This window comes from Terrapene carolina, unplaced genomic scaffold (assembly GCF_002925995.2).
Source record: "Terrapene carolina triunguis isolate 2854851 unplaced genomic scaffold, T_m_triunguis-2.0 Scaffold68, whole genome shotgun sequence".
NCBI lineage: Eukaryota > Metazoa > Chordata > Testudines > Emydidae > Terrapene > Terrapene triunguis.
This window is the reverse complement of record NW_020664419.1, coordinates 15,631,477-15,647,090: the sequence shown is the minus strand read 5'-3', so window position 1 is coordinate 15,647,090 and position 15,614 is coordinate 15,631,477. Positions and strand designations below refer to the sequence as shown.

Here is a 15,614-nt window from a genome sequence, read left to right as displayed (position 1 = left end):
TGGAATATGTTGTTTTTCAAGTAGTATAAATTAAATCAGAAAAAGTCACTCTCATTATGGAATAAGCGTGTCTGCGCAGGGACATGTAATAGTATAACTATACTAGGAAGTTTCTCTGTGTAGACAAGCAGTTCATTTTTTGTATGTTTGTTCCCTTGTCTTGCTGTTTCTAACTATTGTCAGTTTTCCTTCTGTCTCTTCTTTGACCATATAACAGGCACATTTTTATTATTTTTAAGCAAGTAATGTTATCACATACAAATTGTTGTTCTGTTCCCTCCTATCATTTTATCTAAAGGCCAACATGCTCTAACACTATATTCCCTTGCACTGCCCTGCATGAATGCCAAGTACTACGGGTACTTCTCATACAGAAGACAAGAAAGTCTTCCTAAAAGCAAAGCACTTGCCTTAAAATAGAACTTTTCTCCCCCTTAAAGAAACATTAGAATTCATAAGAGAAAAATGTGGCATCAAGCAGCTTAATACGTCATTCCTTTTCTCTTTATTTTTGTTCTTTATTATAGAATGGACTCCTGTATTTGATTAGCTCAGATCAGCTTTGATTGCTTTTAATCAGTTCATTGTGTACATGACAGCCTTGGGTCGACTCCAGCTGCACCCTCCTTTTTCATTCGGATGACATTTTGTAATATTTGTGCCAATACCATTTTCAGATTGAAGTCATCACTTAAAAGGAAGGTCACCTTCATTATATAATCCCAATAATAATGACACAGTCATTTTTGCAAAATGTCACCTATTCATTAGTATTAGTATTTACAGTTATTTAAATATTGGTTTAGTATGTGTCTAAAGGTCAAGTGTTCCCCAACTGCGGGAAAAAGAAGAAAAGGAGAAAAATTCCAATAAAAGCCCAAACAAGGTTCTTCCTTTGAGTTTCCTCTGCATCCTCCCCTCTAAGAGGATGCATCTGTAGCATTGTGCAGTGGAAGATACCTGGAAAAACAGGAGGCAAACATGCAGATTCAGGTCCTTCTGTGACAATTTTAGGAGTACCATGCCTCTGTGCGCCTCCTAAAGACTGCAGAGGGATGAGCTCAATTTAGATTAATTATTTGGATTATTTGAGTTCTAAATGTGAAGATGGTCCATTTTGGTTAACATATGAAAGACTTTTTTAAAAATAATTTCATATTTACCATTGAAAATTAAATATGATTTATGAACATGTCATCAAATGGAAAATGCATAACAATTTGAATTTATTACACATACACACCACAACTAGAGCTAGTTCCTCAACTAGATGGTACAGATCTAAATACAATATTATATGTAGCTGTGATACTATGAGTACCTTTCCCAGATCTGAAGAAGACCTCTGTGTAGTTCAAAAGTCTCTCTCTCTCTCTCTCCCCAACAGAAGTTGGTCCAATAAAAGAGATTACCTCAACCACCTTCTCTCAGAGAAAAGTGTCTCATTCCTTCAGTGGCACAATATCACTTTCATAAAAATCACAGAAAAGAGTCCCAATCTCACCTCACTTGTTTAACTTTCATGAAAGTCAGAGGCACAGCACAAAATGGATGGAAGGATACGAACCAAACCTCCAATGTAAAATGTTTTTAACAATGGGTATCCAGCAGATCTTCTCTTTATAGTTTTAAGTGCATTTTAAAGTCAAGCCTGACTGAGTGGGAATATCATTAACTTTTGGATTGTGTATCTATTTGAGATTACTGGAGAGACATCAAATACTTGCCATCTTTAGCTGTGGTATGAGCTGGTAGCCTTGGAACGTCAGCTCTTAACATTAATTACGTAAACATACTGTGGTAAAAATGCCATTTTTCATTTCTTGGGTCATTAGATTTTCAGATTATTGCCATATTTTGCATTATAGTATCTCCATTGAGGGCTTCAAACATTAAAATATTAAACCTCACAACTACCCTACTATACAGATTCCATCAATATTACAATCTTCTTTTTTCTTTCTACACAGAGGAAAGTGAGGCACAGACAGATTAAATATTTGTCTTAAGCCACACAAAAAGTCTGTGACATATGAAGAAAAATGTGAGCCTCTAGAATGTAGGCTGGGACTGACCTCAAGAAGTCATCAAATCCAGCTCCCTGTGCTGAGGCAGGACCAAGTATGGGAGCTTTTAAGTAGCAGCCAACCAGGGCTGGCTCCAGCTTTTTTGCTGCCCTAAGCAGCCAAGGGGGGGGGGAGGATTTTTTAAAAAAAAGCCACGATCAGCGGCACTTTGGCAGCAGCCCTACCGCGCCGCTTCATTCTTCGGCAGCAATTCGGCGGCCGGTCCTTCCCTTCGAGAGTGACTGAGGGACCCGCCGCCGAATTGCCGCTGAAAACGCGGATGTGCCACCCCTTTCCATTGGCCGCCTCAAGGAGCTGCTTCCTGTGCTGGTGCCTGGAGCCGGCCCTGCAGCCAACATTAGGCCTGCACTGCCCTGACATCTAGAGAGAGAAGATGAAAACAAACGTTTGAATGGGGAAAAAAACCTCATCTATTCTACTCCCCTCAAAATCTCAAAGCAAATCTATTTCCAGTTTCAAATAAATTTGGTTATTTCCGTCTTTCACTTCTGGGCACCTTGGCATATTCAGATTCCAGCCTTCTTGAAACAGAATTGCCAAATTGAAAAATAAAAAAATGTATGGGGGAGGAGATTGCTGGGTTTTTCTTTTTTGGGAAGTGGTTTCTTGTTGTTTGCTTGTTTTCAAAATATCGCATGAGTTGAGGAAGAGAAAATATTGAAATTTTTGTGAGCACAAAAAAACATATCCTTTAAAGATTTTTCAACTCAATTTGCAGATCCAGGAGGTAATTCATAGTTTGGATACTTCTCAAATATCCAAGCTATTCAAATTGAACTGAATCTCTAAACCTTTTAAAGTGTGCTTCCATTCTGAAAAGTAACTATGTCAAAATGTCACTTTGTTACTTAACTGACTGGTTCCTTGTGTATATTCAGAGATATATCTGTTTATTCTAGTGAAGACACAAGCATGTTTTTACTGCTTTTCTCCTATTAGCAGTGCAAAACCACTGCAGCTGAGTGAACTTAATATTCTTCCTTCTCACACACCAACAGATTTGCTAACTAAATTCCAAATGAAGATAATGGGGTTGAACAGATGAAATTGGTGCTCTCATTTAACCTGCAGCACCTCCTTTAGTGATGATGATGCACAAGAAGAAAAAGAAATCCATCTTGAGCTGGGTCAGGCTGGCCCGGCTTGCATTTATGGGGAAAATAATTTATTTTTTTAACTAACATTTGATTTGGAAATTGAGAAACAATACAAATGGAATCCCACAATGCCATTTTTACAGTCACTTAGGATAGTAAAACTGCACTTTAAGTTTCTGATAAGTGATTTTTAAAGTAGCTACTAAATCTGCCATTGAAATGTAGTATGGACAAAAATAAATAATTAGTCCTATAATGGTGCTACCAAGTCATTTAAGACTCTTGGAAAAATAGGTACTAAGAAGACAGCAGCATCTCTTAACAGTACAGTAGGTTCTTTAAACTAAGCTAGAGAACCTGCAGGGTGCTAATAAATTGGGTACAATAGTACATTTTGCTTTTAATTAGATGTTTGTTCAGAAACCACATTAAACAATCATATGCAAAGAAGGTGATAATGCACATGTGTTTTCTCCAGTGGTGTCTAAAAGATGAAAAGATTTAAATTACACTGAGCCCAGCCACCTCCCACCCCTATCAGAAACAGCACACATTTTAATTAGCTGCATGGTCAATATGTAGAGATGTCTGTTCACACTTTAAATTTTTGAGATAAAGTGGTGTGTTTGAAAGATAAAATGACTGACTGACTGTTTATCTCCTCACCCTAAAAGCTTTCCTGGCACCATCCTTACCAGTGAATTTTCTCTTTTGGATGAATGTAATTTTTAAAATGACTTATATTAAAATGTTAAACTTCTGCAATGAAGTTAAGCATGTAAAGAGGCACCAAAATACAAAGACCAAAAGAGGCATATTAGAAAACGGGATATGTCAGATTCAGCACTTTTCAAAAGGTGTTTTTAGGGTCCATAAACTCTTCTTTTCCCACCTAAAGCGATGCAGTTTGTTGAGGAGCTTCCTACAGTACTAGCAAGTCTAAAAGAGTATACCTGAAGATCAAGGAGTTCAAAATTATAGGACCAAATCCTCAGCTATCATAGTCTCATTGAGTCACTAGTGCCAGAACTTCTGAGAACACTGAACAAAGCACTGGAGGATAAACCATAAGGAGTAGTTGCCATTCTCAGGAAGATTGAAATTAAAGAGAAAAAAGGCCATAAGTGATCTAGTCTAGAATTCTAGTATTTACTTTCCCAGGGATTTAATCAGGCTTTATTCTCTTCATACTTACACCAGTCAAGGGCAATTCCACTGGAGTGCAGAGTTATTCTGGACTGACACCCTTCCAACAGTTCAAAATCTGGCCAAAGGGATTCATATATTTCTAAGTGAAAAAAATAGTGTAAGGAGAACCAAGCCCTTAGTATTTATCTCTAATGGCACATTTGTCTAGGCCAAATTTCAATCCTGTCACATTTTCATAAAACTTCTAAATTAAGAGCTCTATCTCCTTGCCAGTTGTTGCCATCCTACATAAAGGATGGTGAAAAAGGTTCAAATACACTAGGAACTGAATTAAAACGGATTTAAAAAAAATTGGAAGACATTTCAGTTAACTTAAGGGAAAAGAATCACAACTTGAGTTCAGTCCAGGTACTGATAGAAAGACTGTAATTGAGATATTTCCTACCCAATTTAAAACAGGCAGTACTGGAAATCTTTTTCCTGCAACACTTTGAGCCCATTTGCACAGACCGAAAGGTTAGGATGATTTGGATAAGCATCAGAGAAACATCAGAACTATCTATATGACTGCTCATTTCAGCATGTTATGCTCCATTTTTATTTCTTCTCACCATCTTCATTATATGAGGCACAATTCCACGAGTGGGAAGACCACAAAGTGCACACACAGCTGACAGCAGAATTCCATTTTCACATTATCGCAGCGAGATATATGGCATGTCTCATTTAAATTATGCACAAATCAAAGATATGTGTCACATAAGTGAAGGTAGCACAAGGCCCTTCAGAGGAAAACAAATTCTTCTCCCTAAGACCATGACCATCTGTCTGTCAATTTAGATTAATCACACTGAGTTATCTCAATCACATACATCTCAGAAGCACAGTGCCTGATCCAAAAACCACTGAAATCAATGGAAGTCTTCCCATTTATTACAATCTCTAACCAAGACCTATTCACACAGTGCTGCCAAGAAGATATGAACACCATCATTACCAGGAGACACTAGAGATGGATTGGCCATGTGCTCCAGATGGAAACTGATTCCACCACCAGAATAGGCTTTGGATCAGGCCCTGTTGTGAAGACATAGAAAAGATTGATACATATCAGCATGGGCCTGATTCTCCATTGCCTTGAGCCATTTATGTTTTTAATCATATTTCTCAACTCCACCTACTTTCCACCTGCAGTCACTGGGCTTAGTTCTCTGTTCCCCTGCAGCTTGTGTAGACATATATACCAGTGAAAGTGGGCAGGAAATGGTACCAAATCGGAATGGTAGCTTTTCCCACCTACTTTGCACTGGTGCAATTGACTATAAAAGATACTGAGTAACAGAGAAGCTGGACTACTTTGTATAAACACGAATGGCTACATGAGGTACAAATCAGTGAAGAACTGAACCCCAACTCTGCCTCTGATGTCTGATTTATTTCCGCCATCTCAGAAGTTGAAAGATCAGGTTTGGCAACCTGCCTCTTTTAAGCCAGGCAATTAACAATACAATCGGCAAGATTTTCAGCTGGTGTTTTTAAGATACAACTTTTTTGGTGCTGACTCAGTGTTCATGAAAGATAACAGACAGCCCTGGAGACTGAAGTCTTCAATCCATAGGAGAAGTCAAGCAAAGCAAGCTCCCGCTATTGCTCCCCCCAATATGTGTCTACCCTGACCGAAAAGGATCACCTCTCATGGTAGGAGAATAGATTAATCTCAATTATAATTTCTATCCTTTGCCTCTCTGCTGAGCAACTTTTCATTACAGTTTTATGAAGGCAACCTTCTCTCTTCAAGAAAACTAGAAAGGTATGAAAATACATGATCCACAATAACATTTTTGTGACCTTTTCTCTGTGCCTCAAATTTAAGCTCAACTGATACTCAAACTCTGGCCTATTTTTAAATCAAACCAAATATTATATCTGAAATACTAAGATACAGGGAATTAAGATGGTCCCTAAAGAGTCCAGAACAATACCATTGTTTAAAAGATAACACACTGAAAGGAATTTTTAAGAGACTCTTTTTACATGATAATTAATTCCTAGAAGTCTTCATTGCAGTCTTCTTATACATAAGTGGATGCTAATAAGCCACGCAGAAAGACTCTGCTTGTTAACATACAAATGAGATATTCCTTACGTTTATACATGTGTAAGTACAATTAATATTATGGACCCAACTGGAAACAAAATTGCTTTAGCTAACAAACCATTGCAATGCAATCAAATGTGATACCAAATGTAATTGTAAGAGATCCATTTGGGGAATCAAGCAATTATTTCAATACAGAACATGTCCCCTCTACACACGCTATTCCTTCTCTTTTAAAAAGCCCCTGAAATCCAAAAGAATAATTGAACTATCACAAGTGACAAAAAATATCTTCCTTTTAGTCTTCAAAATCTCAAGAAATTCAAAGTAGCAACTGATGAGGTTTGGTTGATTTGATGGCTGCATTAATACGAACTAATTTTAAAGTACATTTTTTGTTTCTCCAGCTCTATATTCAGCTAGGGAATTGCGTGCTGCCGGGAATAAAGGAAATGGAGAAGGGCAGTGAATTAAGTGGGCCTTTTTTCTTTTTCTCGTTATGTTCCTGCTGTTCAATATTTTGGATTCTTCTTCATAGTGTTCACATAAGTCTCTGGAGACTTAACACTTTCATGAGGCACATTGTATTTTATGGCCTTAAAGGCAACTTCAAATCAGATATATATTAATTGGCATTGCATTTAATCAGAAAAACTATATTTTACAAACCAATATTTAATTAAAGCTGCCCTCCTTTACTCCAGAAAATATCCAGGATCTCTAATATTCCTTTGAAATGTTAAGGCACCTTTTCAGTAATTATTCCCACTACCCCAATGTTAAATTATTGATGAGAGACATTAAGAAGTTATTAGACTCTTTACAATAGTTAAAAACTCTAAAGCATTCATGTTAAAATGGATTTTAAAAGAAATTCTGTAAAAAAAAATAATTTGGTTTCTATTATATTTATGATTTCTAAACATTCCTGTGTAATAAAGGTTTATTGGCAATGTGCCTACATCTTAATAAAATTCTACTTACATAGAGTAAAATTCACTCCACATAAACCCAGAGTGTTTGGGCTCTATGGTTCTGATCCGTTGCCCACTGAAGCCAATAGAAATATCCATTGGCTTCAGGCTTTATGAAGGTTGAATCCCAGATGGGGAGATCCACCCTCTGGGACAAGATGCTGGGCTTGTCACGCAGCCCCTCCATCTGCTATTCGAGGCCATGGGTTGGAACAGTGACAACAGCCCCTCTGTGCTGGTAATGCAGAGCATCGGGGGCAACTGGATCCATGTAAGAGCCCAGTCCATATTCACATTCTTAACTTTAATGACGTAAGAAGTCCACTGAATTCAACATGCCAGCCCTCTGCCACAGATGTGAAGTTCACCCATAACACATAGCCACAATTAGTTTATATTCAGTGCATTATGTTTAATTCATCATTTTCTAAATTTTAACTCTATTAGGCTGTGCTCACCTCGCAAAATCACTAGAAAATGTTGCAGATTTCAGTTTGTGTTTATGGTGCTATATAAAATACATTTATTAAATAATAAATAGCTACACAGTGTATTTATTTAAGGAAAATTCCAAAGTGATGAGAATACATTGTGTAGCGCTGACATAGATTCATTACAGCTTCCAGGAGATTACTGAACCTGAAATGCTTTGCAATCTGTATGTATTCTCTCATCCTTGCACACCAAAAACCCGCAATCAATTCAGTGGAAGTGGGTCTTGCCCACATGCTCAAAGTCTAACAGATCGCCATATTTGAGGTCGGGAAGGAATTTTCCCTGGGGTCAGATTGGCAAAGATCCTTGGGGGTGGGGAGAAGGGTTTCGCCTTCCCCTGGATCATGGGGCATGGGTCACTTGCAGGTTTAAACTAGTGTAAATGGTGGATTCTCTGTAACTTGAAGTCTTTAAATCATGATTTGAGGACTTCAATAACTCAGTCAGAGCCATGGGGTCTATTACAGGAGTGGATGGGTGAGGTTCTGTGGCCTGCAATGTGCAGGAGGCAGACTAGATGATCATGATGGTCCCTTCTGACCTTGAAGTCTATGAATCTGTGAGTTAGGTGAACACAGAATGCAGGTTTGGTCCTTTAGGGCCTGATTCAAAGACCACTGATATCAGTGGAAAGACCCATCCTGAATTCAGTGTGCAATAGATTGGGTCTTAATATTGTTCCCTCTAAAATACCAAACTTAACCCTCAGCTTCAAGTTGCTCTTTACTGACTCCACCTTGCTAACTCAGGGTTGAAAACGGAACCCTACCCCTTTGTTTACACAGTTCACTGAGAAAATGTTAGTTCTTTACCAGCTCTAGGCCACATCTCCCTCTACTTACTCCATAGTCTCCATCTTCTTAAACAGTGAGACAAATCCAGTGTACACCACCATGCAATCTGTCAAAAGCTTCCCTTTCTGAAATAGGTTAGCTCTTATACTTGGCATAGCCCTAAATAGTCACTTTTGTGTTGTTTGTTTGGACACCAAACACCTGAATCATAACTTTCCAGATGCCAGCTAGGTTTGTTATTGATACATGCCCTGACTTTGGGGATGGGGGATGGGAGGAGAGGAATCTCTCTCGAAGCAGTTCAAGTAAAATAAATATTGATCTGACGCTCTACTAAAATGTCCCAAATTCTGAGCTTTTGAGCATTGAAAAAAGTGAAGTTCATTTACTTTTTGCCTGCAGTTCTCGTGTAGTAACAGTTCTCACTTTCACCTGGAAAATAAAGCTAGAAACTAGAAATATTATAAGAGTCTTCTCTCATGGAACTAGAGATCATTAAAAAAATGAGGCCTCTTTCCACAAGAGAGTCTCTTTGTTTTCATCCAAATTTAAATTTCATCTACATTCTTCCTAACCATCCCCACCCCCCAAAAAAGTCAGAGAATTTTTACTAGCTCTACATTAAACTATCAGCAGAATTAACCAGAAAGAGTTTTGGGTAAGTTTGGATAAACTTTGGGTTTTCCGAGACCTCTCTGAACTGAACCTTTGGAGATTTGCCAATTATTTTAGCATCACCTAATTATCCAAGGATACTAGATCTCTGTCCCAGTACAACTCTAGCTCAGACACAAAACCTTGAAACTTTAGTATATTTTACACGCTTTTGTTGTGTAATTGTGCACAAATATTTACATTCAGAACAAGTTGTTACAACAGATGCTCTGACACTTTTCCTACTGGCACACTTCTTATACCTCTACACAGACCTCAGAACTTATGTCATGTCTTTTACCCTCGCTCCCCTCGGTTTCTTCCACTGAAATCAGCCCATATAGTCTCTCTGTAAGAGTGAGACTCCCACGTTATATATATATATATTTTTTGCTTGTTTTGTTTTTTCTTTTACTCTCCAAAACCCCGCAGGCTATCATTGTGCTACAATATGGCTGTCAAGACCATTGCTGAGCATGAGCTAATTAAAATCAGCAATAGACTGTGTCCAAAAAAGCTTGTTTCTCTTGTGATTCATATGCATGGTGCTGAAGGGGCTTTAGTAACCCAAAAGCAAATCCTAGAAAAGAAACAAGTCTGTAAAAGACACTCTGGAACCACAAATACAATAAGAAGCAGAGTCCATTGAAAGCCTTCTACAGTACAGCTTCTGTTTCCAAAACAGTCATTAGGAGAATGAATCTTGCAGTGAAAAATAAGTTTATCAAAAAGATCTGTGTGCAAGCTAATTTGATCAGGCATTTTCTAAAAAGTAGGCCAGAAGAGAAGAAAGATTACTTCTGGCTAAAATGGAACAAATTAAATTATAAGACGCTTAATACATTTATTCTCAATTTAATTGCATAACCTAATGTCAAGGTTATTATATTCTGCACGGTGTTCTTATCCTAACTCAAAACAGTAAAGCACAAGCTTGGTTTGCAGCTAATTTATTACAAATCCAACTGCAGACTCTTTTGGTCTATGAGATATGCACAGATTGTGATTGCCTTAACTCTGTAACTCCAGCCACTGCCTGAGCTGCGTGCATTGATATAAAATTACATTTCAAAAATTACTTTGAGATCTCTCCTTGGCGATGAATTCTGATGAGACCAGAAGCTTTCCTGAAGGAAGTATGACAATCTGCATCTTTCCCACTGAAGGTGAAAGGCAAAAGAAACAAAGCAAAGCCCAGAGACAGTGCTAGCCAGAGGGCACAAGTGCCTACTGTAGCAGTAAAAGAGTGCATGATCAAACATAGTATCTAAAACTATCCACACCCTTATGCACGGAGACCACCAAAACAGCAGACTATTGCTCATTAGTGATCCAGGCTCTTCTGAGCTAGTTACAGGATCTGAATTTGACCGGGACCTAAGTCATTTTTTTAACTCTCTCTCTCTCTCTCTCTCTCTCTGTGGGCCCTACCAAATTCATGGCCATGAAAAACACGTCACAGACCGTGAAATCTGGTCCCCCCTGTGAAATTTGGTCTTTTGTGTGCCTTTACCATATAGTTTTAATGGGGGAGACCAGCGTTTATAAAACTGGGGGTCCTGATCCAAAAGTGGGTTGCGGGGGGATTGCAAGGTTATTTTAGGGGGGTTGTGGTATTGCCACCCTTACTTATGAGCTGCCTTCAGAGCTGGGTGGCCAGAGAGCGGCAGCTGCTGACTGAGGGCCCAGCACTGAAGGCAGCAGCACAGAAGGGTGGCAATACCATACCGTGCCCATGTGCAGTGAGTTTGTGTTTGGGACAAAGGATGTTCAAGTCACATGGCAGAGGATATAAAAAGTCAACTGCATCATCTCCATTTTGTCTTCAGTCCTGCTTCTCACTGAAGTAACTTTTCTACAAACGGAAGCTTAGAATAAAGGACTGATAGACCCATCCGCGCTTTGTATGTGTTCCAAAGGAACTTTACAAGCTAGCAAACTTACCAGTGCTGCTAAGAACCGGATGCATAGAACTTTGGAGTCCATATATGTATCTGATTGTTTTGACCATTTAACAACTCTCTTCTTGTTCTTTTCTTTTATAATAAACCTTTAGATTTAAATACCAAAGGATTGGCTGGCAACATGGTATTTTGGGTAAGATCCAAACTAATATTTATCTGGTAATGTGGCTGGTCCTTTGAGAAGCAGAAGCACATTTAGTATAGTGAATAGAGTTTTAAGTAACTTCTCACTTTACTAGACCTATTTGCTGATTGGGAGCTAGAGACTGGAATGCAATAAAGGGGGGCTGTGTGATTTCTTTTTTCTAGCTTCTTGATAACCAGCGTAGGGGATCAGGACCACAGTTTTGTGGCTGGTTGGTGAGTCTAACTACAGTGTTAAACATCAGTTTTGGGAGAATCTGCTTTCCTTTTTGCAGCCTGCCCTGCCCTTGCATTTTCAATGTGGGTTACCCTAGGCACCTTGAGTCACACCACTGTCCTACAGAAACTGATTTAACTCAAATGTATTCATTGTTCATTGCAAAGCAAATTAGCACATGTACAGCACTGATTCTTTCAATCAGGCCACATCCATATTTTCAGAGGAACAGATCCCTGCTGACACAGCTGTATTGACAAGTTAAATTTGCAAGAATAGAGTGACAGTTGTAAAGTGGGAAATTTTTGAAAAGGTAGAGGAGGGAAAAGTGAAAAAACTTACCCCAAACTCATCCCTCCACTGATGTGCTGCTTGAAATGTCTCTGCTTCTTTTGCAAGGTTCTGAGGAAAAAGAAAAAGACATTTATTTTGGTGTTTTCAATACTTGTCTTAATATAATGATGCTTGTAAACAATGGTCATTATAGGAATACCTATTTTTCTAACCCTCATAACAGCTAGCTGCATAACGGTATTAACATGACAATGAGATATAACGGGTGCTAGGCCGATTTCAATGTATAGTTTCTTAAATTTCTTATTTATTTATTTTTTGTGGGGACACTAAATTTGATGAACAAATATGAGATCACTGTGAAGACTTTTAAAGATGCCTGTCTACAAGTGAGACGTACTCAATATATTGGATCCTCTGCTGCACATCCAGTTGAGCCCACAGGGTGAAGACCAGGGCACCTGTATAAAGCCCAAGAAATAATGCTTTACTCAGGTTGTTCACCCTGCAGTGGTGTGTGAGAAACAGATAATATGCAGTTTCTCCACCCTGTGGGAAGGACACTGGGCTTTGGAAAAGAGGCATTGCCATACTGGATATTAATGACCTTCCACCTCATCTCTGCTTGGCTGCTAGCTCAGCCTGTAGACTTGAACAGTAACTGCCATTTCAGTGAGGTTTCCACATTATTTTCATCTGCCTAATACCAATTACTATTACAAGCATTTATTTGTTACCCATCACTGTGGTGACACAGATATCACAAGATATTCTGAGCTATTAGATATCATGACATGATTAAGTTGCCTCCTTCATAGGCCCCACTTTGTGTTTCATCTCCTTTCCTGTCTAGTCACTGTAAAGCTCGTCTCTCTCACCAACAGAAGTTGGTCCAATAAAAGATATTACTCTCCCACCCTGTTTCTCTAATATCCTGGGACCAACATAGCCATAACAACACTGCATATTCACTGTAAAGCAATTTACACCTGAATTGCCCCTCTCTAAGTCAAAGAATTCTTTCACCCAAAATTTCAGAAATCCAACACTTGTGGTAAAGCTCTTATCAACCCCATCCCTCTATGGTGCTCAACTCACATACATTTACCTAAAGGCTAAAGCTGAATTCCTAATCAAATCTGTTAGGAAACACGGGAGTTACAATACTAGAGCAAGCCTCTGACCCTATCTAGTTTGTTGTCCTCCCTCTGGCAGTAACCAGTTCCTGATACATCAACAGGCTGGGACAATAAACTATTTATGCAAACATCATGACCTTAGTCAATGTAATCAATGCATGACCACTGGAGGAGATCATTCTCTGTAGTATGACGATTGACATCCCTTGTTACTTTTTAACCTAGACACTGTAGTTGTAACTGTTTTTTCTCATACATGTAAATACATCATACTTTTTTTTAAAATCTCATTAAGTTATTTACTTCTTTCTTATTATTATTAAGTGATATTGCTATAGGTACACTCTCTTTATATATATTTAATGTATTTATTTAAATGTGTTGCCTTTCAATTTTATTATGCAATAAGGGTCATGGTGAAGGGAGAATGTCTATCCCTTCGGATTCTTCTTGTGTCAAAATGTTATAATCCTTTTTATTTATTTTTCATTTTAAAACCCTCCTCATATGTAATTCCCAAGACTTTTCTGGTTCCCCTCTCTAGACATTTCCCTTTTTCAGCTACGCTCTGAGATGAGGTAATACAAAATTAATACTCAATTGAGTAAAAACATGCCATATATTCAAAAAATGCCATTATATTTTCTGTTGCTCCTTTTGCTCACCCAAGCATTGTAATCACTATATAGGCCTGGTCTACACTAACCCCCCAAGTCGAAGTAAGGTACGCAACTTCAGCTACGTGAATAACGTAGCTGAAGTCAACATACCTTACTTCGAACTTACCGCGGTTCAGACGCGGTCCACACGGGGCAGGCAGGCTCCCCCGTCGACTCCGCGGTACTCCTCTCGTTGAGATGGAGTACCGCAGTCGACGGCGAGCACTTCCTGGTTCGATTTATCGCATCCAGACCAGACACGATAAATCGAACCCGGAAGTTCGATCCCCAGCCGCCGAACTAGCGGCTAAGTATAGACCAGCCCATAGACTGCGCTGAGCACATGCTGACCAGGACTACTCCAACTTTTCCTTGACAGGTTCTACTTAATTCATAATCAGTATTTCTGAAAAGGTTTCTTTCCCTAACATGCATTCCCTTGCACTTATCACCATTAATTTAATCTGCCATTATGTTACCCAATCACTAAGATATATTAGATACTGGAAATAATGTGTTTGCGAGCATATATTTCTGCATAAATTTTACCACCTAAATACTTACCTCACATTATAGGTGGGGTTAATAGCACCACCTATTAAGGTTGCCAGACATTTCCCACTATAAGACCACGGAAAAAAACAATGAGAAGTACTTGTGGCACCTTAGAGGCTAACAAATTTATTTAGGCATAAGCTTTCATGGGTTAAAACCCACTTCATCAGATGCATGGAGTGGAAAATACAATAGGAAGATATATATACAGTACATGAAAATATGGGAGTTGCCTTACCAAGTGGGGGGTCAGTTCTAACGAGACAATTCAATTAAAGTGGGCTATTATCAACAGATTAAAAATCACTTTTGTAGTGGTAATCAGGGTGGCTCATTTCAAACAGTTGACAAGAAGGTGTGAGTAACAGTAGGGGAAAATTAGCATGGGGAAATTAGTTTTTAGTTTTTGTAGTGACCCATCCACTCCCAGTCTTTATTCAGGCCTAATTTAATGGTGTCCAGTTTGCAAATTAATACCAGCTCTGCAGTTTCTCATTGGAGTCTGTTTTTGAAGTTTTTTGATTGAAGAATTGCCACTTTTACGTCTGTTATTGAGTGTCCAGGGAGGCTGAAGTGTTCTCTGACTGGTTTTTGAATGTTATAATTCTTGACGTCTGATTTGTGTCCATTTATTCTTTTGCGTAGAGACTGTCCGGTTTGGCCAATGTACATGGCAGAGGGACATTGCTGGCACATGATGGCATATATCACATTGGTAGATGTGCAGGTGAACGAGCTCCTGATGGTGTGGCTGATGTGGTTAGGTCCTATGATGGACCATCAGCGGCTCGTTCCCATGCTCAGAAATTTGACAGGGGACTGGCCTTTTCCCAACCCTATGAAAATCTGCCCATATATGGCCAAGTTACAAGCCTCTGGGAGAGAAGCGGGACAGTGTGGAAAAACAGTTCACACATGCGCAATAAAGACTGGCTAGAGCTTTGCAGCTAATAAATGCTGATGATTCCATCTGCACGAAGCATGCTCCAGGCCAGAGCTAAGCAGGAAATTATCTGCAATTACAGCTCTGGGCTGCTGCAAGCTGGGGCCAGGCTGGCACCAGAACTAAAAGCAGGGAAGTTCTTTTCTGTGCTCTCAATCTCCCCATGCTGGTGTCCAGGCAGCAGGGAGGAGGAAGCTTCCTGCTTGGAATGCACAGGTACCTTCTGGCATTTCCTACATTTTGAGGACTTGACTTTGCAGCCTTAATAGTGTTCTTTTAATGTAACTTTGACTTGGGGGTTTTGTGTGTGTGTGTGTGTGTGTGTGTGTGTGTGTGTGTGTGTGTGTGTGT

The 15,614-nt window shown here is 39.1% G+C and overlaps 1 protein-coding gene across 5 annotated transcripts in view; it reads right to left on the bottom strand.

The window, feature by feature from the left end:
• Positions 1-15,614, bottom strand: part of CACNA2D1 (calcium voltage-gated channel auxiliary subunit alpha2delta 1) — a 658,640-nt gene that overhangs the window by 338,057 nt on the left and 304,969 nt on the right. For all 5 annotated transcript variants that reach the window (XM_026648660.2, XM_026648662.2, XM_026648663.2 and 2 more), the window contains one exon: positions 12,016-12,075. In XM_026648660.2, coding sequence (XP_026504445.1) covers positions 12,016-12,075 — 60 coding nt within the window. The remainder of the gene's footprint in view (positions 1-12,015; positions 12,076-15,614) is intronic.